The sequence below is a fragment of the Heloderma suspectum genome, chromosome 5 (genome assembly GCF_057233095.1).
Source record: "Heloderma suspectum isolate Gila_16-S chromosome 5, 16-S_ref, whole genome shotgun sequence".
In the NCBI taxonomy this organism is placed as follows: Eukaryota; Metazoa; Chordata; class Lepidosauria; order Squamata; family Helodermatidae; genus Heloderma; species Heloderma suspectum.
Window position 1 is genome coordinate 128,725,395 of NC_139462.1, and position 25,222 is coordinate 128,750,616.

Consider the following 25,222-nt stretch of genomic DNA (forward strand, 5'->3'; position numbering starts at 1 on the left):
AGTCTGGGCATTAGTATATAGACATCTAAGACCATGTGCTTTACAGTCTGGCTTTCTTCCTACATTTTTGGAAGACTACAATTGGCCACTATTAGAGCTCTTCTTTCTGTTGTGGGGGGCATAAGCCTTTGTCCACTGATACACCCAACTTTACGTCTCCCTTCCCCATAAGATTCAGTTTAAAGGCCTCCTGATGAAGTTCTTCATGCTGTGGCCAAACACATTCTTCCCAGCCTTTGTGAGGTGCAACCCATCCCTTGCCAACATTCCATCTTCCAGGAAGTATAGCCCGTGGTTCCAGAATCCAAATCTCTCTCATTGGCTCCACCTTCGTAGCCAGTCATTCACCCGGAGTATTTTTCTTTCCCTTTCTATCCCTCTTCTAACTAGTGGAAGGATGGATGAGAAAACTATCTGGGCTCCAAAGTTGTTGAGTTTCCTTCCCAAAGCTTCCAAGTCTGACATGATTTCTTCATACCTCCGCTTGGCGGTATCATTTGTTCCCACATGGATGAGAAGAAAAGGATACCTGTCAGTGGGCTTTATGAGTGTAGGCAATCTTTCAGTCACATCTTTAATCCATCCTCCCGGGAGACAGCATACCTGATGAGTCCATGGGTCTTCGCGACACACTTGGGTTTCAATCCCATGCAGCAAGGAGTCTCCCACAACTACTACTCTTCTCTTCTTGTTGTTGTAAGCCTTGTTTTCATTGCCTCTGCTTGACTGACATTCAGCCTCTTGCTCGCTCTTATGCGGGGTCCCCTGTAATTCTTCCTCTGCATGCTGTCCTCCAGTCTCATCCTCAAGTACCTGAAAACAGTTCCATTGTTCCACTGCTTCCACTGGTGTAGAGTGGCTTCTAGTTCTTCTGCTCCTAACTGTCAGCCTTTCCCAAGGAGTATCCTCTACTTCATTTTTCCTCACCTCAGTATTTTCCTCTTCAGCCTCAGCTTGCTGTTGCTCTTCTGTACTTCGCTTCACTTCTGTAGTTCCACCGTTATGTCTAAGAACCCTTCATCTTCTCTCATTCCCTTGAGGGTCCAGTCCACTTACCTTTTCTTCCAACCGTGTAATCAGCTTGCACTTGTTGCATGTGTAGGCCATGTTGATCTCAGGCAAGAAAACAAACATTGCACACACCTTGCAGGTCACCATCACTGGAGAGTCTTTTCCTTCCATAATCTTTATTCCCTTTTTGTTTCTAGCTTTCTGATTGTACTGGAATAGCCTGTGCTTTGTCCTCTATTCATGGGAGGTTAACAACAGAGTCCCACTGGTATAGAAGTGTGTGCTAGAAGAAAAAGAAATTTTAAAAAATTGTTAGGGACCTCCTCCTTGACCTCCCCTGCCAAACTCCTGTTTGCTGTCCCTGTTTGCTCGCTCTGATCGCTCACCCTCTGGGAGCTTGCTTGCTTGTATAGCCTCTAGACCAGCTGGGGCAGCTTCCTCTGCTCTGCTCAGATAGGAGTCAGGAAACAGAATGAAACTCCCCACCCACACAGCTGCTGAGAATAATCAGGCCACTCCCCTTCAGTCCCAGCTCTCAGGATACGCCCTTTCAATTGGAGCTCTCAGGAGCACATGGTGAGCACACGGAGACTCAGAGTAGAAAGTCCCTGGGCTTTCTCCAGCCCACTTAGTGTTTTGCCTTTGTCTCCTTTTCCACTGCAATTCCCCTGCCAAACTCCTGTTTGCTCTCCCTGTTCATGCGCTCTCTGGGAGCTTGCTTGCTTGTATAGCCCCTAGACCAGCTGGGGCAGCTTCCTCTGCTCTGTTCAGTTAGGAATCAGGAAAGAGAATAGGTTTAAACTAGGAGCAGGTAAACTAAGCCCTTGTTTTTCACCATTAACAGTAATGAATTATAATGAACAGACTATAAATATTGGGGGGGGGAATATGAAAATTTTGCTGAAGCTCAAATATTTTAGCCACCTAATGCGAAGAGAAAACTCTCTGGAAAAGACCCTGATGGTTGGAAAGACTGAAGGCAAAAGGAGAAGGGGACTGCAGAGGATGAGATGGCTAGATAGCATCACTGATGCAATGAATATGGACTTGAGCACACTCCGGGAGAGAGCGCAGGACAGGAAGGCCTGGCGTGCTATGGTCCATGGGGTCACAAAGAGTCGGACACAACTGAACAACAACAACAAATATGAAAATTTGGGAAGAAAATAATTTAATATAGATCAGGAAATTGCTCAGAAATGAGCTACATGGGGAAATTAATGAACAAATAGGGCAAAACTATATCCCACTTTTCCAGTACTTACAAGTAAGACATTTAATTGTAAATTTAATAGTTAAATATGGTTCCTTGAGGGACTGTTCTGAATGTGAAATGATAATTAGAAGTAATTTATCCGGGAAAACATTAAATCTATAGAATACTGACTAAACTAGAAGTAAGGCAGAACTCATATCAGAGCAACTGGGAAAATGAGCTAGAAAGAAACATTGACCAGAGGATGTGGGAGTGGATTTGGAAGGTCAAACTGAAAACATACAATACATGAATATCAAGGGAAGTTTTTATACGCTTACGTTTAGATGGTATTTAACACTAGCTAGACTTAAGATCTATATGTAGGCTGAGGATAAATGTTGGATATGTGGCTCCGGGAGAGCAAGCATTCTACATACCTTTTGGACTTGTCCTATGATTGTAAGATTTTGGTCTTCAGTGCTAAATGACATTAGTTTAATTTTGGAATATGTAGTTCTTTTTTGATATCTTGAGAGCATAGTTGCTTATGAGGATATTGAAATGGTGATCCACTTCTTAGTGGTGGCCTGAATGTCAATAAATTTTAGTTGAAGGAAGGTTAACTCACCTTCAATTAATGACTGGTGTCTTAGGTCTGAACTATGGCCACTATGGTGAAACTGGAGGGTCAATAAACTGAAACTGAATCCTGACAAGACGGAAGCACCTGGTGCTGGGCCATAGAGACAGATTGTAGATGCTGCTGGTGTACTGCCCACCCTGCTGCCCAGCATCCTCCCTGAGTGAGCTGGTAGAGATGGTCACAAGTGTGCTGTTGGAGGAACCCAGGATGGTGGTTCTGAGTAACTTCAACTTCCATGCCGAGGATGTCTCCGGAGTTGCAGCTCAGGACTTCATGGCATCTATGACAACCATGGGGCTGTCTCAGTATGTCATCGGCCCAACACATGAAGCAGGGCAAACCCTTGATTTGGTTTTTGCTCCAAATTGTGAGATGGGTAGTCTGAAAATGGGGGGGGGGGTTTCCAAGTAACCCCATTGTCATGGTCAGACCATTTCCTGGTGAGATTCAAACTTATGGTATTACTCTTCTCCTGTGGGGTGGGGGACCTATTTGGATGGTCCACCCCAGGAGACTGATGGAATCCAATGGCTTTCTGAATGCTCTTGGGGATTTTCCAGTGGAAAGAGCTGGTGATCCAGCTGAGGCCCTAGCCTCACTGTGGAACAGTGGGATGTGAAGGGCCATCAACTTGATTACATCTGAATGCCCTCTCTGGCACTGTGGAGCCCATTCCGTTCCCTGGCTTACTGGAGAGCTATGGTCAATGAAAGAGACTGGACATCGGCTAGAGTGCAAATTCCGTAAGACTGAAAGTGAAGATGACTGAGCATGCTCTAGAGCACATAATCGTGGTTATTGCATGGCAGTTCAGGCAGCAAAGAAGGCTTATTTTGCTGCCTCCACTGCGTCCTCAAGTAGCCATCCAGCAGAGCTCTTCTGGGTGGTCTGGGGGCTGTTAACACCTTCCCCAGTAAATGGGCCCCTGGCCCTGTCGAGGACCCACTGTGACCTCTTTTCATCGCACTTTGAGGAGAAAGTTGCTTGACTTCCTAGCAAACATGATGCTGTTGTTAGTGCAGTTGGAGTCATGGTGTCTGATGCCACCATCTGCTCGATTTTGTGGGATAAGTTCCAGTTGTTGCAGTCTAATGAAGTGGACAAGGTGCTTGCAGCAATGCAACCGACCACATGCCCTCTCGGTCCCTGCCTCTTCTGGCTAATAAAAGCTAGCTGAGGGGGTATGACTAGGGATGTACGAAAGTTACTTACCTTTTTGCAGATTCTATTCATGGGGGGGGAGGTGTTCCATCCCTCCCCCCGGAATCCTCGACAGGGGGGGAGGCGATCCAGTCCTCCCCCCTGGAATCCTCGACGGTTGGCTGTGCTCCACGGCGGCTCCACGGAGCAGCCGGCCAGGCCCAGGCCAGGGCCGTCCACAGCCGGATTTCCAGCCGCGGAGGGCTCTGGGTAAAAAAAACACAAAAACCGCGTATGCAAATGGCGGCGGCTACAGCCACCACCATTTGCGTTCCTTATTTTTCACTGTCTTAGTCTACGTCAATATTTACATAGACTAAGATGGAGAAAAGGAAGGGGAATGCAAATAGCATAGCGGGCGCTATTTCCGTTCCCCTTTATTTTCACCGTCTTAGTCTACGTAAATATGTAGACTAAGATGGCGAAAAATAAGGAACGCAAATGGCGGCAGCCGTAGCCGCCTCCATTTGCGTATGCGTTTGTTTTTTTTTAAACCCAGACGTGATAGGCTATTTAAGTCTTTATGTAGCCTATCACATTTATGTAAAAAACAAAACCAGAAGTGATCAGACTGCAAATGGCGGCGGTGGCAGCCGGTCGGAAGACCAGCCACCGCCGAAGCTGCCGATGGAGCCGCCGCCCTCTGGAACATCTGCCCCAGGTAAGTCTCATCCTGGAGGGGATCTGCAAGGGGCGGGGGGGCAGGCCGTTCCGTGATGGATTTCAGGGGGCCGAATGCACTGGCATTCGGCCTCACCAAGATCCGTCACGGAATTCTCTGACATCCCTAGGTATGACTGGGTGGGTCCAGGGAGTGATAAATGCTTCCCTACAGGAAGGGGTGGTCCCTGCTGTCCTTAAGGAGGCAGTAGTGCGACTATGGCATATGCCCTGGATTCTCTCAAACTATATTGTCAGTATGTTGGCAACCACTGTCACCTGTCTATTGTATATACAGTCAGTTTTCTCTTGCAACTAGATACCATCTAGAGCGAGTTCAGTACTTCACTCTGATATGGGTAATACAGAATTCTAGTTCTTAAGAAACACTCTCAGACAAGATTTGTCTATTTGTCTTTTTTGCAAAGAATTAGCATAACAGCACTAAATACAAGAACCTATGCATGCATAAATTCAAACACATGAAACATCTAACATTATTCGTAAACAAGGCTTCTAAGCAGAGTCAAGTACATTTGCTAGTTTTCATTGATAATCAATATCAAGCTTACCAGGTTGATTCTACATGCAACATGTTAAGGAAAGCTGACCCTAAAGGATAGCTTCCCCTGTTGCGTGTTCTGAGTCTCCTTTATATACTTTCTGGATGCTATAAAGTAAGTCTAAACTATTTTTATGACAGTTTGTATTTCTTATCCAAGAATTCTAGAGATAACCTTTCTACTCTAAATCTTCATGTCTAAATAAGATTATCAAATTTTGAAGTTTCTTATTGAGATTAATGTGCATACCAACATACTTATCTAAACATTTTAGCTTTGTTTGACATGTTACAGGTATGTTTTTGACACAAACATATTTACTTGACATCATCCTGTCTTGTGATCTTGGTTTCTTACATATTTATGGTCTCCAGTGTGGCCTATTGGTCAGATGGCCCATCTGACCTAATAACTTCATGATACTCTACTAAGTGAACATTGTAACCCTAAATTTAACATTGACACCTCCTTATCTGGATTCCTTTCTAAACAGTAAAAACATACTAATCTATTTCTAATGGCCTGGTACAATTATGTCTCATCTGGCAAACCTCAGAGATAAGACATTTTAATTCCTCTTGGGTGAGAAGACTATACTGGGTGGTATTAGGCATTGGAATCCCATTTTTAATTCCAGAATTCTCTTGGAGGCATTTGATTATAGAATTTCCTAATCGAGCAACAGGGGTAAGATCATGCAATTATGAAAGATTTGCCTGATCTGCCACATGACCACTCTTGAAGAAGCCCACTCTGGACCCAACAGTATTAGATAATTGCCACCCAGTCACAAATACCCCCCTTTTTTAGGGAAGGTACATGAGAAGGTTGTGGCAGAGCAACTGCAGGCACTCTTGGAGGATACTGATTATCTAGACCCATTCCAGTCTTGGTTTCAGTCTGGTTATGGGATGAATCAGCCTTAGTCACCTTTTATCGAGAGAGGGACAGGGGGAGTGCAACCCTGTTAATTCTGCTTGATCTCTCATTAGCTTTTGATACCATCAACCGTGGTATCCTCCTGGATTGACTCCATGGAATGGGTATTGGAGGCACTGTGTTACAGTGGTTCCAGTCCTACTGACAGGGCCAATTTCAGAAAGTAACATTCGGTGTCTTTTCCTTGGCCCTTTGGCACCTGAGTTATGGGGTTCTGCAGGGTACCATCTTGTCCCCAATGTTGTTTAACATCTATATCAAGCCTCTGACAGTGGTCATCAGGGGATTTGGAGCTTAATGCTATCAGTATGCTGATGAACGCAGCTCTATCTCCCTGTGGCATCTGAATCGGGAGAGGCTGTGCAAGTCCTGAATTAGTGCCTAGATTCAGTAATGGGCAGGATGAGGGCCAATAACCTGAAACTGAATCCTGGCAAGACAGAAGCCTTGTGGGTGAGTGGTTTCTGATCCAAGGAGATAGGCTCATTGCCTGGTCTGGATGGGGTTGCATTCCCTCTGAAAGATCAGGTCTGTAGGTTGGGGGTGCTCCTGGATCCATCATTGTCACTGGAGGCCCAAGTGGCCATAGTGGCTTGGAGTGCTGGTTCACCAGCTATGGCCTCTCCTGGACAGAGATAGCTTGACCATGGTGGTACAGACATTAGTAACCTCAAGACTGGATTACTGCAATGTGCACTATGTGGGGCTGCCCTTAAGGCTGGTCCAGAAGCTGGAGCTACTGCAGAATGCAATAGCTCAGTTGGTGTCAGGAGCTGCCCCTTTTCAGCATGCAACTCCTTTGCTGAGGGAACTGCACTGGCTGCCTATTTGCTACCAGGCCAGGTTTTAGGTATTAGCGTACAAAGCCCTCAAAAACTTGGGAGCAGGATACCTGAGAGAGCACTTCCTTCCTTACCAACTTGCCTGGTCACTGCAGTCATCAGAGGGCTTGTTCCTGGTGGTTCCACATGGACCCATGGCCCAGTTGAAGTCCACCAGGAAAAGAGCCTTCAGCATGGTGGCCCCCTCCCTGTGGAATTTCTTGCCTTTGGAGGTCAGGCAGCACCAACATTGTGTTCCTTCTGGGGTCCAGATAGTTTTCTCATCCATCCTTCCAGTAGTTAGAAGAGGGACAGAAAGGGAAAGGAAAATACTCTGGGTGAATGACTGGATACGAAGGTGGAGCCAGTGAGAGAGATTTGGATTCTGGGACCACGGGCTATACTTCCTGGAAGATGGACAGTTGGCAAAGGATGGGTTGCACCTCACAAAGGCTGGGAAGAATGTGTTTGGCCACAGCATGAAGAACTTCATCAGGAGGGCTTTAAAGTGAATCCTACAGGGAAGAGTGACATAAAGTTGGGGGTTATAATGGAGGAAGGATCATGCACCGCAACGGAAAGAACAGCTCTAATAATGCCCAGTAATAGTCTTCACAAACATGTAGGAAGAAAGCCAGACTATGAAGCACATGGTCTTCGATGTCTATATACTAACACCCAGAGTATGGGAAACAAACACAACAAACTGGAACTCTTAATTCAGGAGAGAACATATGACCTGACAGGTATAACTGAAACTTGGTGGGATGACTCCCATGACTGGAATACAGCAGTTGAAGGATATAACTTGTTCAAAAAGAACAGAAGGAACAGAAAGGGAGGTGGAGTCGCACAATATGTTAAAATTACATATCCACAGAAATACAGGAGGATGAGCTTGGCAGCCGCATCGAGAACATCTGGGTCAAAATAAATGGAGCAAAGAATAAAAGGAACCTGGTGGTCAGAGTCTACTACTGGCCACCCAATCAAGGAGAAGATGGGGATGAAATTTTTTAAAAGCAAATAGCCAATATTTCAAGGAAACATGATGTAGTAGTAATAGGGGACTTCAATTTCCCCAATATTTGTTGGGAGACAAATTCTGCAAAACATGGCCCCTCCAAGAAATTCCTGACTTGTGTTGCTATAACCTCCTCCTGCTGAAAATGTACGAAGAAACTAGAGGATCGGCTATCCTTGACTTGATCCTAACCAACAGAGATGACTTAGTGGACAAAGGCAAAGTACAGGCTGAAGGGGCAGGATTGCAGCCTGAGATCAATAGGCATATGGTCAAGGAACACCTAATTACCTTGAATTTCAAATCTCCAGAGCCAGCCGAACTGCATCCTAGAGTAATAAAGGAACTGGCAGAAGAGCTCCCAGAACGACTGTCTATTCCCTTTGAGAAATCACGGAGAACGGGTGAAGTGCCAGAGGACTGGAGGAGGGCTAATGTGGTCCCTATCTTCAAAAAATGAGGAATCTGGGAACTACAGACCAGTCAGTCTGACATCAGTCCCTGGGAACATTGTGGAGCAGACTATAAAGCAATCCATCTGTAAGCACCTTGTAAACAATGCAGTGATTACTTGAAGCCAACATGGATTTATCAAAAACAAATCCTGCCAGACGAATCTGATCTCATTTTTTGATCAGGTAACCTCCCTTGTGTTCTGTGGGAATGCTGTGGACGTAAACCTCAACTTCAGCAAAGCTTTCGACAAAGTGCCCCATGATATCCTGATGAGCAAACTAGCTCAAAGTGGGCAAGATGAAACAACTATCAGGTGGATCCACGGTTGGCTACAGAATCAGACTCAAAGAGTGCTTATCAATGGGATCTTCTCAAACTGGGGAGAGATAACAAGCAGGGTACCGCAGGGCTCGATCCTGGGCCCAATGCTCTTCAACATTTTTATGAATGACTTGGAGGAGGAGATGCAGGGAATGCTGATCAAAATTGCAGATGAAACAAAATTGGGTGGGATAGCTAATACTTTGAAGACAGAAACAAAATTCAGAGTGATCTTGATAGACTGGAGCGCTGGGTAGAAAACAACAGAATGACATTTAATAGGGATCAATGCCAAGTTCTGCACCTGGGAAAAAGAAACCAAATGCAGTTACAAGATGGGGGATACTTGGCTCAACAACACTACAAGCAAGAAGGATTTTGGAATTGTTGTAGATCACGAGCTGTGGCTGCAAAAATGGCAAATGCAATTTTGGGCTGCGTAGCTTCCAAATCCCAGGAAGTACTAGTTTGCCTCTACTCAGCACTGGTTAGGCCTCATCTGGAGTACTGTGTCCAGTTCTGGGCACCACACTTTAAGAAGGATGCAGACAAGCTGGAGAGGGTTCAGGGGAGGGCAACAAAGATGATCAAGGGACTGGAAACCAAGCCCTATGAGGAGAGACTGAAGGAACTGGGCATGTTTAGCCTTGAGAAGAGAAGACTGAGGGGAGATAGGATAGCGCTCTTCAAGTGCTTGAAAGATTGTCACAGAGAGGAAGGCCAGAATGTCTTCTCCATCATCCCAGAGTGCAGGACATGGAATAATGGGCTCAAGTGACAGGAAGCCAGATTCTGGCTGAACATCAGGAAAAACGTCCTGACTGTTAGAGCAATACGACAATGGAACCAATGACCTAGGGAGGTGGTGGGCTCTCCCACACTGGAGGCATTCAAGACGAGGCTGGACAGCCATCTGTCAGGGATGCTCTGACTTGGATTCCTGCATTGAGCAGGGGGTTGGACTCGATGGTCTTATAGGCCCCTTCCAACTCTCCTCTATGATCCTATGAAATCATAAAATTAATAGATTTAAATCCAACAAAAATTTAATAATTCATACTAATATTTATTATGCTACGACTTGTAAAACAACTAACATTAAAAATTTAAATTTGAAAGAAAAACAGAAAAACAAGTGTCCATAATACCAAAATCCCCCACCAGAAAAAGACCCCTTGAAGTATAATATAAATAGTGTAAAGAAAAACAACAGCAACAACAACACAAAAAATAAAAAAATAAAAAAGGAAGCCTGGCTTCCAGTAAGAGGGCGAGACAATCTCCCACAAGTCATCCCTACTCAGCAATATTACATACATTTGCTAATCTGGAAATAAATGGGTATTTAAGAAGATATTTTAACCTGCTTGTGAGCATGTAAGAAATAGATGAAAGAGGGGGAGGGAGAGAGAGACTGGAACAAAATAAAACATAGCCAAATGCCCGAGTGTTATCTACGTAGACAGCATAAACATTAGCAAATCCAGGGCTGACTGGCCAAAGGCCAGATTCACGTTCTTAGGTGCCTCAGGACGTATTGAAGAATCCATAGTGCGAATGCCTTAAGAAAAGACTAAGCTGCTTCAGGTGACTGAAATTTCTTATTATTCAGTTACTGATCTTGATAGGCAACACAAAAGATTTCAGGATAACATTTGTGATAATGCAGTCCCAGCTGCCTTGCTAACAATCTCGCTTTAGTAGATTGTGTTTTGAAACCTGCTTGGTGCAACCTGGATAAAGCATGATCTTGATATTGCAAGAACCCCAATGAAGCTGTCCTCTTTGCCTGGCTATACGTAGCAGATATTCTTTAGTTGAATAACAGATATGATAGGTACTGTTTCTTTATGGAGAGAAGAAAATGTTATGCATAATGGACATACTATGTCATATAAGTAAGTGGTAAATGTAATGGTGGCTATGGAACCGTTAATACTCCAATATTTCCAGATATTATTTCAATACTCCTAAAGAGAACAGTGTAAGGGTGGGGAACATTTTTCTACAGCAGGGGTGGAGAATATTTTTTGGCCTGAGGGCAAGATTGCCACCCAGAATGCTAGCAATGTGCATGGCTAGAAGCCAAAATGGGTATGGCCACCCCACTCTCACACACCATTTACACAGGCATGCATGCACAATCTACCCAGGTATGCACATGTTCCACACAGGCATGCACACATCATCTATACACAGGAATGCATGCACCACCCACACCATGCCACACAATATCTACACCATTCATGCACACACACATATACACCATCCACACAATTCTCACACACTCACACGATTCATACACTTCATTCATACTTGTATACATCCTATCCACACCATTCACCCCACTATTTATACACATATATACCTCCCATCCCCTCCCTCAGCTGCCCCATGCAGATAAGTGGGGATAAATAAGCCATTTTCTTCCTCACAATGAGGTTCTGGGTGGGGAGGTTCAAACCTCCCTGCCAGGTGTACCCTAATGGGGATGAAAATTGTGCCCCCCTCTGCTCCTCAGCTCATCGGCATAGATCAGCTGAGGAGCAGAGAGTCCTGATCTCAGCATGCCATGATGGGAAAAGCTCTTCCTATGATGGGAAGACCATTTCCCTTCTTCAGTGCTCAACAGATTCCCTTTCTCACTGAAGTTAAGAGCATTTCCCTGCCTCAGGAGAGGGGATGGGGCCTGTGGAAGAAGCTGGTGGGCCAGATGGGGATCCCCCATGGGCCGTATTTGGCCTGTAGGCTGGAGATTCCCTATGCCTGATCTAAAGAAGACCCCATTCAAATCACCAAGGGTGCAATCCTATCAAGATAGGCGGCCACCTCCGAACTCAGAGGCGACCACCTATCCAAACCAAGGATCATTCCCTCCGCGCCTTTCCTGCCCTGCTATTTTCCACTAGACAGCCGTTCTTGGCTGTCTAGCCGCGGGCGGGGGGGGGGGGCGACCAGGAGAGGAGGCTGCTATACAACACATTGGATGTGTCGTACATGCAGCTCTGCTCTCCCCGCCCCGGAACACCTCTTTTCAGTTGCACTACACTCCTATTCCGAGCGTGGAGGATAGGGCTTCTCTGCACTGCCTCCGAGGCTGCACAAACGTGGGGGGAGGTCGGTTTTCCGGGAACTGACCTCGGAGCATGGGTTCTGAGGTTGGTTCCCGGAAAACAGCATATCCTGTGGCCCTCTAGACAGTGTCTAGTGGCCATAGGATTGCTCCCTAATTGGGACAATAATACAAAAGCCTTAATGAGTAAGGTTTATTCCATTAACACAATAATATTGTTATTATACTACTAAATGTTAATTATGAGTCAGTTGTAATTTTATGAAGAAATGGCATAGAAAGTTGGGATACAATATACCAAATATAGACTGAATTTAGATGGGTTAATGCACTCCCCAGGTTAATACCAGCTGATTTGAAGGAGAATTTTTAAAAACATGCAATTTCAGTGGTATCTTATACCACATAGAAACTGCATTTATATCTTAGTACAGAGTGTACTAAGCAGTATTTAAGCATATATTTTGGACATACCCTTTTATACAGTATTTCTGCAGAAAAATATTAACCCTACTTAACAATATGATGGGATACTTAATACCTTACAATACTAAAGGTGCAATCCTATAGACATTTAGACAGGAAAAGGTCCTACAACTAGGGAATTCTGGGAGTTGTAGGACTTTTTTCTGTCTAACAATACATAGGATTGCACCCTAAAGTAATTTTTCTATACTATTTGAAAGGAATTGTTAACTATACTGAACTATAGGTAGTAATGAACTTGCAGTGGCTAAAATACATCTAGCTTACTCCTGCAAGAAACCAGAGAAGACATATATCAGAGTGGTTTAAGAGGATTCGATCTGTTGCACTAGTTTATAACAAAAATAAACTAGTTTGTGAGGAATACTGGTAATTCATAGGCAGATTTATTCAAACCTGGATGTCATTTGAAATGTACTGGAATGATAAGTTCCAAAATAATACTCATCCTTATGTGTGGTATGTTTTCTATTATATTTTTTCCCTCCCTTTTTTTGTAGCTCTAGCATCTTCTGTATTTTTAAAAAATCATTATGTGTATCCATCTTCTCCAAAGAGTCAAATTGAATTGCTTTTATTTTATCTGACATAGAAAGTCCTAAGTCCTAAGACATGTGAGATACACTGGGAAGACAGAATTTTAGGTCAGAATTGGGTGAGAACAGTGTCAGTTCCAGATACAATACAACTTTGTGTGTACTATAAATAATTCACTGATTTTACTGATTTCAGCCTGTGCTAACTGCAGGTTTTTGTTGAAAGAATGTGTTTTTAATATATTCTGTACCCACAGGGTAGAATAAACAGTAGGACTCATAACCATGTGGAAGAGTGTGTGACTGTGTGTGTGTGTGTGTGTATGTGTGTGTGTGTGTGTGTGTGTATATATATATATATATATATCAGCCTTTTTTATTCATTATCTTAGCCAAGACAGGATTCCAGTAGCCCACTATATTTGCTGTTACACCATGTGGATTCTTGACTATGAGCCACAGTCAGGTGCTTGCATGCTTCAGTAATTGATCGTGGTGAGTTATTTGTTCCTGTTTCTAATTTTCTAGACCTCAGCAGTATCCCAGCGAATAAGTCCATGTTCCACCCTGACCAGCAGTACAGCTTCACCACCTGCCAGCAGTCCGTGCTCTACCCTCCCTCAAACTAGTACCAAGGATGTTATGGCGAAGGACTGCAGTTATGGAGCTGTCACAAGCCCCACTTCTACCCTTGAAAGCAGAGACAGTGGCATCATAGGTGAGTCATGTTCTTGGACACCAGTACTGTGTTTTGGACACCAGTACTGTGTTTTGTAATACAGAATGTTAGTGTAATGGAGAGCTGGGATGAAACAGGTTAAATTGTAGTAATTTTAGATAATCTGTAAGTCTGTGTTGGACCTTTGTTTCATCCACACCCCTGCCTGCCTGCCTCTCTACGGATTAAATTATTAATTAAATTATCATTTAATTATTTATTGTAACTTTTAATCCCACCTTTCCATCCGAAGACGCCCAAGGACGCTAACAATATAAGATAAACCAAACAAACCAAACAGAAATCAAGCCAAAGTTAAAACAACTACTCTAGAAAATAAACCAGTTAAAGGCAAAGTGCTAGATAAAATACCAAAACTGATCAACCGGATGTTTTTAAATAGTTGATGAAATAAATATGATAAACAACAACAAAAAATAATAATTAAAGAGTGTCAAGTGGAACTTCTGTCCAGTAGGAGTAGCCTCTTCCCCCCTGCCCCACCACTCCCCAGTGTCCCAGGGAACATCATGACATAGTGTCATTCCCATGGGGCATTCTGTTCCAAATTACAAAGGGAAAACTGCCACACTTCTGAGGGCAGTCAAGATGCTGCTTCAAGTAGTGGGAACGCTTTTTTTCTGTTTAAAAATAAAGAAAACCCCCTCATCCACTTTGTCTTTAAATGTAAGTCAGCCTCCCACTCCCACACAGACATTCTTTGATTTCACCCACCCTGAAGTTCACCAATACCCACTATTTTGCAGGGGGACAAATGGTCCTGAAAAGGTGCTGAGAAGGCATTCAGTCCAACCTGAATATCAATAGATGATCCCATTTCCACAGGGGTTAGTCAAGGCATCAACCAAACTGCCAACCATAACTAGGGATGTGCAAATCAGCAAAACTCGAGCTTGCAAAATTTCTCTAAATTCCATCTTGAAGCTCATTCCAATTCAAGTTCATATCAGATTGCGAGCTTTGTTTTTTTTCCTTTTTGCATGAAGATCCAAGAGGATTTTCATGCATATTTTTCCAAATACACATATCAGTTGTGTGTATCTTTGAAATGTACGCATTCTTCTCCCATTGATTAAAGTGTATTTGTGCACATTTTTCAAATGTTCACATTTTTTTATCCACATTTTGCAAATGTACACATGCTGTCGACCGTGGGGTTTTTATGTCCATGAATCAAATTGCAAGCTTGGAAATTATTGTGTCTGGAAGGTGTAAACTAGGTAAATCCTGATCAAAAACAAACTGAAACAAATTTCTTGTACATCTCTCACCATAAGTACAGCAAATTCCCCCAGAACTGGCAGAAAACCATTTGGATCCATCAGTCTCAAAAGGCAGTTCATTTTAATAGTCCCAACCCACTCCTACAATTTAGTGGTTGCAGAAAGCCCATTCCTTACCATGGCATGTAGTGAGTGATTTGCCCATGACCAGATGAAGTTTTCACATCCCCAGATCACTGCTGAGATCCTGTTCAGTTCAAAACATGTGATCCAGTCTGTGGAAAGTACCCTGCCCACTTTCCTGCTGAACAGAGAAAGCACTTTTTGAACCCCTACTTTATCATACCAAAAAGAGCCCGGAAGAGTCCATCAAAGGGGGAGGATTTTTTAATGTTACCCCATTCAGAGGCCTTGTAGAGGTACTTACCCCCAGAAGTGACTGTCAAACTGTTGGACGTCGGCAAGTCCCTTAGGTGGCAGTGCTTCCTTTGGGTCACTGTACTTATCCTCACAGCTTCTGGCTCCCCTTGGCAGTGCTGCAAACAGGAGAGGCAAGATGTTGATCACCTCTCCCTAAAAGTTCCCTGCTTTTGGTTCTGGTTGGTTGACGTTTGTATCAGCCCTGCTCCGTATGCTGAAGCATGTCATGCCAGTGTGTCAGATTCACAGGCAAAATATTACTATTATTATTATTATTAAATTTATTAATCGCCCATCTGGCTGGTCACCCAGCCACTCTGGGCGATATACAACATACAATAAAACAGTTTAAAACTAAAATATTATACTTACAAAATACTGTACGATCATTTGTTTTCTCTTTATTGATGCCTCACCCTGTGGGAGTGAGTGGTTTATTGCAGGTATTACTAGCCCACTGCTATCACGTCAGGTGTTCCCTTCTGTTACTCTGTACCCTCAAGTATACCAAGGTACCTTTTTTGATGCTGTGAAAGCTATTACCCCTATCCGCGTGGAAATTTACTTTGTTCAATCTATGGATATGCAACAATGTATTTAATGTTCCCTTTAAATAACAGTAACAACTTTCAGCATTCTCATAAAGCCAAGTAAATAATCGAACCAGAAGAGACAAAGACCTCTGCTTTTTCTTCATTGTCCCAGTTTCCTTCTATCCTACCTGCTCAGTCTAACCTCGCTTCAAGTAACTGCTACAGAACCGCACTGTCAAATCCCATCTCAGAAAGAAGCCCATTTATAGTGAAGTTTTATCATCACCACAGCCAATCAAAGCAGTATTGTAGTGGACCTCAGGTTTCTTGAGATGGAATTAAATCTAAACAACAGGGCAAGTTTAACACAAATTTATACAATAAAGGAAGAGGTAAGTACAGAATTCATATAATAAAGAAAGGGAAGTCAATAAATATAACAACGATGCCAGAATAAACAATTGCTTTCTGCATTTAAATAAATACAGTTTCAACAAGCAGTTTCAACAAGCACTTATATCACAGTGAATCTCTTGCAGTCCTGTCTCTCCTCCAATTTCCAGAGCTGTCCTTTTAGAAAATACAAATCCTAAAAGTCACCCCTTCCACTTCAGCCAGGCTGGACGCACAGCACAGATCTTTGGTTCTTTTAGGAGCAGACACTTCTGTTAATACTATATAGTAAACGTTTCTTTCTCTGTCAAATCTTTTACTCTCGGTCTTCTGCTGTCTCAGGTGTTCATTCTCGACTTCTTCATCTGTTTTCTTCTTTGACTTGTGGAGACTTTCTTTAGCTTCCCTCTCTGCCAGACATAACTCCCTCATTCCAGCTCTTCCTTCTCTCCCCATCCCTCCACATCAACTGTCAGCATTCTTTTCCATTAACCTGGACAACTTGCTGCCTTCCCCCATCCCCTGCTATATCTGCAGACAGATTCAGCTCCTCTACAGTATATTTACCTTCCTTCTTTTATAGTAGTCAGCATATCAAGAGCTGCATTCTTATATGGGAAAGTGGTCAGGGCCAGGTTCAAGAGTGGGCAGGGCTAAATTAACATACCAGCCCTTTTCAGGATAGGGAGATCCCTCTGCAGGTTTAAGACACCAAGAGGACAGAAGAAAAAAGCAGCACTTGAACTCTGCAAAACCCAGACTCCACATTCCAAGAGATTGAGCTCTCCCAGCTACTGTCTTGGAATCCATGAGTTCCCTTTGCTGCTGGGCTCCCCAAACACCCCCCCCCCTCCGACTGCATCCTTCAAATAAATCTTCAGTGATATGTATGGGAATGGTAGCAAAGGTTTCAGTGGTAGCAAAGGTTTCAGTGGTCCTTCATTATCTTTGTTGAGTGCCACATTTATGTTTGCACCTCTGCAGAGCCAATTCTCCTGACATTTTGGAGCTCTAGCTGGTGTTCCTGCTTCCTCGTTAAGTGCACATGCCTTAAAGGGTGGATGGCTGCCTATTTATCCAATTATCTTTTGAAGCTGCTCAATGAACTTTCACTGTGGTTTTCCCTGTAAGCTTCAGCACTCTTCTCATTTTTTTTCCTTAGAGTGTCAGGAACGATTCTGAGCGTGTGGAGATAGGTAGCAGAATGGGAACAGCCAGAACTGGGGGAGGCTCCCTCTCTAGTAAACTCAGATATGGATATGGTGTTCTTCTCAGGACCTTGACATACAGATAGCTTGACCTGAAGGCCCCCCCTTTCCTCCTCCATGAGAACTCAGGTCTCTGGGGAGGAGGAGAGTGCAGGGTGTGACTTGAAGGATGCTAGAGTCCAGCACAGAGCAAAGCGGGAAAAGTTAGAGGCAGAGCTCAGACGTTCTACCCGGTAGGCTATGCATGATAGCCACGTAGGAGGGCATAACTGGAAGGGAGGGGCATCCCTCCCCAAGTTATTCTGGCCGGCAAGTTCTTGTTTCAAACTGCCGGCAATGTCTCTAATTCCCACTTGGCTCCTCTATTGATATTTGAAATTGTGTGGAGTAGCTGTTTTCCTTTGTAGCCTGGGAGTCTCCGAGGACTTGCATTTGTAAAGAATCTGGTCGTTAACTAATAAAGTAGTGAGCCTGAAGCCTGGTATCCTAGAGTGTGTGATTGCGAAGGGAGAGTACCAAGGGACTTGACAAGAGAGTTTTTGTACCTTTTAATTCTTAATGTCATTAGGTTGCATTATACTTCTTATTCAAAAAATGGCTCAGAATAATGGATGAGTGAAGGGGGGGCATAGAATGTGGGTGAAGCAGAGACAAGAGAAGTTGACGTTTTCAAGTAGTGAGGAAGAGCAGTTGAGGAGTGAATATTAGGAGAAACAACTGAGTAGAGAACCTAAAAGAGAAGGAGAGCAAAGAGAAAGATGCAGATAGACAAGAGTTCAGAAAGGGAGGAAGAGTGGAGCTGTGCATGAGAAATCAGCAACAGACTGAATGAATTGTGAAAGAAATTGCTATTTGACTAGCAGCATTGTACCATTGTAATCAATGGCGGTTTGGAGTTGAGTCATTTGGCTAACAATGAACACAATCAATTAAGAGTGATTGCCAATTTGCCACTCCACATCTTTAGTATACAACTATGTTCACTACAGCATTTTGCCTTGTTTGTTGTTGTGAGATTTTTTTTTCTCTTTTGCAATCCCAATGTGCCTGTGGTACAACAGAGATTCTTTTAAAGTTTTGTGGTCCCTACCACAAATGGCCATGATTATTGTTTCGTTTGCCATGGTAAGGAACACAACGTAGACATTTATCCTATTGTCAGAAGTTCACCAAATAAGCTTGTCACAGCTTCTCCCCTAGACTTTGGGCATCCCTATGAGAGAAGACCTTAACAACCACTACCGTAGACCAGCTCATGTAACCCCAGAGGACACCATTTGTTCACTATCGGTTCCTTGGCTTGCCGATACCAGTAGTGATCCCAGTTTGGGATCAGATTTGGCCCCATGATTGTTTCTTGGCTGTTAGATCTGACCTGTTTTGAGACTCCAGTTTTTAATCTAAGAACACCTCTAAGGCACTTTGCAGATGTCAAAAGGGTTGGGCTATAAACAATACTCCATGCTGATCAAGAACCAGAGAAAAAACCCGTGTCCCCAAACCAGAGAGCGCTGTCCTGACTCTGGTGTTCTCAGGATTGCGACAAATTAGTTTGCTGGACCTATGCTGTCTATATCAACTCTTTTAATTCCACTAAGTAATGTAGTATTTCTGTTTTATAAAGCACCTCAACAGCAAGGTGCTGCACAGTAACTAGATTAAAAAGAATGAACCCTACCCACAGGCTGACAATATAGAAGATAGTACCATAAGGAAAGGGGAAAGGACACACAAAGAAAGGAGAAGAAGGAGAAGCAGAGGTCAGAGAGCAAAGCCTTGGGAAAAGAGGCACATTTTCGAATGTAAGTCCTACTTAGAGTAGACCCATTGAAATGAATGGGGCTTAGACATGACTAACTGAAGTCCCATGCATTTTAATGGGTCTACTCTAAGTAGGACTTATGTTGGCTTTTACCCACTTGTTTAAACGCTTTCAGAGCGAGAAGTTTGGAAGTCAGGATGCAGTAAGTTGCAGAGAAAACAGGCAGCAACAGAAAAAGGATGGAGGTGAGGAATAGAGGAACTAACCTGAGGATTAGCTCAGAAGAAAGCATTGTCAGAATGGAGAAGATATGGGGTAAATAGCGGGGAAAGATAGATAAGAAAGGCCAAACTGTGAAGAGTTTTAAAAACGAAAAAATAGTTTTTTGGATCTGATAAGGAAACAGGAGCATAACAAAGGAAAAATATGGGCAAAATGAGATACTGGGGAGAGGGTGAGGATAAGCAGAAGTGTTAAGAATGGAGGAGAGATAGTAAAGGTGTGAGAGAGAAACTACGGAAACATGCAAATGTCTACCTGATTGTCACGCCATCACCCAGCTGATTAACTGGTCAATCCAGAGCCTTAGCAAGAAATTTAGCTCAATCCTGAAGGGTCCCCACCTCCTAGACTGATCAGTGGCTTCAGATATCACCTGGACAACCCTAATGATACCTTTTGATTTGAAATATTGGTAGTTAATTGTCTTTTACTGTACTGCTATGGCCCTTTATAGCCAGGCAGATATCAATCAAGTGGCAAGGAACCTTTCTGATGTTCATTCCCAAGAGGCAAGCTATTGTCCTCTTCGTTCTGACCCATCTTGGGTCCAGCCTCTGAGACATCAAGTCCTTTGTACCCCTTTGTTTTCAACCCTATAACATCTGGGTAGCATTTGTTCATTCTTTCTGCTTGGACATCTCTCATGGTTGTGGGTCTTAGCTCTAAGAATAACCCAGAATCCTAATGTTGTTCCTCATAACTCTTTCCTAGCACAATTCTCTACTCCACTCTGGCACCTATCCCACATTTCCCTGGCCGAAGTTCTCCCACACTGCTTTCCTATTGAACCACCTTATTGCCTCATTTGCCCAGAGGGATCCATTTGCATTGTATTGTTGTTGTTGTTCAGTCATTCAGTTGTGTCCGACTCTTCATGACCCCATAGACCATAGCACGCCAGGCCTTCCTGTCCTGCGTTCTCTCCCTGAGCGTGCTCAAGTCCATATTAATTGCATCAGTGATGCTATCTAGCCATCTCATCCTCTGCCGTCCCCTTCTCCTTTTGCCTTCAGTCTTTCCCAGCATCAGGGTCTTTTCCAGAGAGTTTTCTCTTCGCATTAGATGGCCAAAATATTTGAGCTTCAGCTTCAGTATCTGTCCTTCCAATGAGCAGTCAGGGTTGATTTCCTTTAGGATGGACTGATTTGACCTCCTTGCAGTCCAGGGGACTCGTAAGAGTCTTCTCCAGCACCACAGTTCGAAAGCATCAGTTCTTCGGCACTCAGCCTTCCTTATAGTCCAGCTCTCACAGCCATACGTTACTACTGGGAAAACCATAGCTTTGATTAGACGGACCTTTGTCGGCAAGGTGATGTCTCTGCTTCTTACTATGCCATAGCTTTCCTCCCAAGGAGCAAGCGTCTTTTAATTTCATGGCTACAGTCACCGTCTGCGGTGATCTTGGAGCCAAGAAAATAAAATGTGTCACTGCTTCCATTTCTTCCCCTTCTATATGCCAGGAAGTGATGGGGCCAGATGCCATGATCTTCGTTTTTTTAATGTTGAGTTTCAAACCAGCTTTTGCACTCTCCTCTTTCACCCTCAACAAGAGGCTCTTTAGATCCTCTTCGCTTTCTGCCATTAGGGTGGTATCATCTGCGTATCTGAGGTTGTTGATAATTCTCCTGGCAATCTTAATTCCGACTTGTGATTCATCCAGCCCGGCGTTTCTCATGATGTACTCTGCATATAAGTTAAATAAGCAGGGTGACAATATGCAGCCTTGTCGTACTCCTTTCCCAATTTTGAACCACTCGGTTGTTCCATGTCTGGTTCTTACTGTTGCTTCTTGACCCTCATACAGGTTTCTCAGGAAACAGGTAAGGTGGTCTGGTACCCCCATCTCTTTCAGAATTTGCCACAGTTTGCTGTGATCCACACAATCAAAGGCTTTAGCGTAGTCAATGAAGCAGAAATAGACATTTTTCTGGAATTCTCTTGCTTTATCCATGATCCAGCGAAAGTTGGCAATTTGATCTCTAGTTCCTCTGCCTCTTCAAAACCCATCTTGTACTTCCGGTAGTTCTCGGTTCGCATACTGCTGAAGCCTAGCTTGTAGGATTTTGAGCATCACCTTGCTGGCATGTGAAATGAGCACAATCGTACGGTAGTTTGAACACTCTTTGGCGTTGCCCTTCTTTGAAATTGGAATGTAAACTGACCTTTTCCAGTCTTGTGGCCACTGTTGAGTGTTCCAAATGTATTGGCATATTGAGTGCAAGACTTTAACAGCATCATCTTTTAGGATTTTAAATAGCTCAGCTGGAATACTGTCATCTCCGCTAGCTTTGTTGTTACTAATGCTTCCTAAGGCCCACTTGACTTCATTCTCGAGGATGTCCGGATCAAGTTCAGTGACCGCACTATCATGGCTATCAGGGACATTCAGATCTTTCCTGTATAGTTCTTCTGTGTATTCTTTCCACCTCTTCTTAATCTCATCTGCTTCTGTTAGGTCCCTGCCTTCTTTGTCCTTTATCATGCCCGTCTTTGCACAAAACGTTCCCTTGAGATCTCCGATTTCCTTGAAGAGATCTCTAGTCTTTCCCATTCTGTTGTTTTCCTCGATTTCTTTGCATTGTTCCTTTAAGAAGGCCTTCTTGTCTCTCCTTGCTATTCTCTGGAACTCTGCATTCAGTTGGATATATCTTCCCCTTTCTCCCTTGCTTTTCGCTTCCCTTCTTTCTTCAGCTACTTGTAAAGCCTCATCAGACAGCCACTTGGCTTTCTTGCATTTCTTTTTCTTTAGGATGGATTGAGTTGCTGCCTCCTAAACAGTGTTACAGACCTCCGTTCATAGTTCCTCAGGCACTCTGTCTATCAGGTCTAATCCCTGAAATCTATTCCTCACCTCCACTGTATATTCATAAGGGATATGATTTAGGCCATACCTGAATGGTTTAGTGCTTTTCCCTATGTTCTTCAATTTAAGCCGAAATTTTGCAACAAGAAGCTCATGATCTGAGCCGCAGTCAGCTCCAGGTCTTGTTTTGACTGACTGTATAGAGCTTTTCCATCTTTGGCTGCAAAGTACATAATCAATCTGATTTCGATACTGACCATCTGGTGATGTCCATGTGTAGAGTCGCCTCTTGTGCTGTTGGAAAAGAGTGTTTGCTATGATCAGCATGTTCTCTTGGCAAAACTCTATTAGCCTTTGTCCTGCTTCATTTTGTACACCAAGGCCATGCTTGCCTGTTATCCCAGTTATTTCTTGACTTCCTACTTTAGCATTCCAATCCCCTATGATGAAGAGGACATCTTTTTTGGGTGTTAGTTCTAGAAGGTGTTGTAGGTCTTCATAGAACCGATCAACCTCAGCTTCTTCGGCCTCAGTGGTTGGGGCATAGACTTGAATTACTGTGATGTTGAATGCTTTGCCTTGGATTCGTACTGAAAGAAAGCTTTACTCCCTGGTAAAGTGCCATTTAAGTCCAGAGCCAGGTTCCATACATTGCAGAAATGCAGCTTGATCTGTGAGGCCACAGAGGCAGCCTGCACCTTCCATATGAGTTACTATCCTTGAGTCTAGGGGGGGTGGTCAAGCAGGGAGCCTAGAATATTGGGAAGTGGCTACTAAAGCTGTCAAGCTGAACACAACTACTCTGAATCTCATTGGGAATTCTAAGGACAAGCCTTATTTTAAATTCAATTTTTAATCACATTGTGGGGTCTCTGAGATCTCTAATAATGGCCTCTGTCTGTCCATCATTGCCACAAGTACTAGTCATCTCAGAATCATGTTTGAATGGATCATCATTTAGTTCTTTCTGGACAACATAGTACTCAATAGTGCCTAAGCAGCTTGAGGCTTTTGTCCCACTTTTGCATTTGGATTTAAAGCTGAGAAACACAAGGACAGTCTGTGTCCACAGCATTTTTCTGTTTGTAACCAACCAGGAAGTGAAGTTCTTTCAGTTTCCCTTGAAGTCAGGTAATTATAACTGCATATGCTCTGTTCCTTCTTTCCTCCTAAATCTATCCATTACTACCCCTGCAGCCCATCATTTTAATCAGCACCTGAGCTTACATGGCTAAACAGATTTCAAATCCCCTCCTGTGCCATTTCCATAGTCCCAGTCTGCAATCTTCACCTTTTAGTTGGCCCTATTAGAACTAGTATCCATGTGGTAGAGAGCTGATATACTAATGAAGTCGTTTTTCTCTTCTGTAACATGTATGCATTTGTGAGTTAAGAACAAAAGCTGCCAAAAACAAAGTCTATACTTTGGGGCATAAATTAACTAATTTCCCCAGATTAGAAGTAGCTATTCTCTGATTTGTTAGAGTGTAGTGCAGGGGTTCCCAACGCAATGCCTGCAGGTGACATGGCGCCCACGGGCACCTTCAGTGGCACCCACAGGTGGGTCCCCAATGTGGTGCCTGAGGGTGCTCGAAAATTTTCTTTTAATTTTTAGAAATTATTTTCCATTTTTTAATATACATACATGGATTTGTATGACATGCACACGGCTTTCTAGCAATTATACATGAGCTTCAACAAAAGCGGACAAAATATCAAAGGTGCTGCCTCTTTTCTCTGCAATTTACTGCCTCCTGATGTCCAAACTTCTCTCTCTGAAAGTGTTTAAACAGAAAAGCCAACATAAGCCCTACCTAGAGTAGACCCATTAAAATGCATAGGACTTCAGTTAGTCATGTCTAAGTCCCATTCATTTCACTGGGTCTACTCTAAGTAGGATTTATGTTTGAAAATGTACCTGTTTTCCCATGGCTTTGCTCTCTGACCTCTGCTTCTCCTTCTTCTCCTTTCTTTGTGTGTCCTTTCCACTTTCCTCATGGTGTTATCTTTTATATTGTCAGCCTGTGGGTAGGGTTCATTCTTTTTAATATAATTACTGTGCAGCACCTTGCTGTTGAGGTGCTTTATAAATATGCTATGGGTTTTTGTTGTCGTTGTTGACTTTGAATGAGAGAGCACTGGAGACTTATGGTGTCTCAAAAGTATCTGTTTTATTTACAAGCACAGCATAATAGATGTAAACAGATTCCAACAATAGCACCAAGCCTGCTAATCCAACATCAGATTGCCAAAGCAAACTGCAAAGTCCCTGCAGTTGTGTCCAGTCCAGCTGAACTCACATCTGTCTCTCTCCCTCCATCTGTGTCCAGACTCAAAATGCTACTGCTTCTAGTGTTCTTCCTGTCCTTCCCCTGAACTCTGATGGGTGTCTTATTTCAAAGGCATGGGAAGGGAAGAGATTATGCCATCTATATGAAACATTAACTTTGGTTTAACAGTTAGACCCTTCATGCTAATCAAGACAATCAAGCCCATAATGATGTTGATAACTCATATGAGCAATAGAAGCCTCAAAGGAAATGTGTTGTTCATAGTTTTTAGATATGATAGCCATGTTGGTTCTTCATGTTACCTTCATTTTATTGCAGAGGGAGGACATTGTAATATATTGCTATTTCTCATAATTGCCGTTATGAGATTGGGAACAGTACTTGAGATCATGTGCATCCTCACTACAACTCCTGTTGTTTCCAGTGTAATTCTTGCCCTGAAAGTAATTCCAAGAGCCTCCAACTAGTAGATATGCTCACGTATATGACTGTAATGGGTTGTGCTAGTAGTGCCCATGCCTTTTTTTCTTTACCACTGATTACCAGGGACGAAGAATGGATAACAAGGGGTGAGAGGTGCAGGGGGGCTTCAGTTGATTACTTCTGTGAATAGCAACTAATGCAAAAGTTCTGGTTA

At 43.4% G+C, this 25,222-nt stretch overlaps 1 protein-coding gene across 1 annotated transcript in view; it reads left to right on the forward strand.

The window, feature by feature from the left end:
- TANC2 (tetratricopeptide repeat, ankyrin repeat and coiled-coil containing 2) overlaps positions 1 to 25,222 on the forward strand; it is a 529,014-nt gene that overhangs the window by 373,016 nt on the left and 130,776 nt on the right. Inside the window, exon 8 of the mRNA XM_084857421.1 lies at positions 13,460 to 13,649. Within this exon, the coding sequence (XP_084713547.1) occupies positions 13,460 to 13,649 (190 nt within the window). The remainder of the gene's footprint in view (positions 1 to 13,459; positions 13,650 to 25,222) is intronic.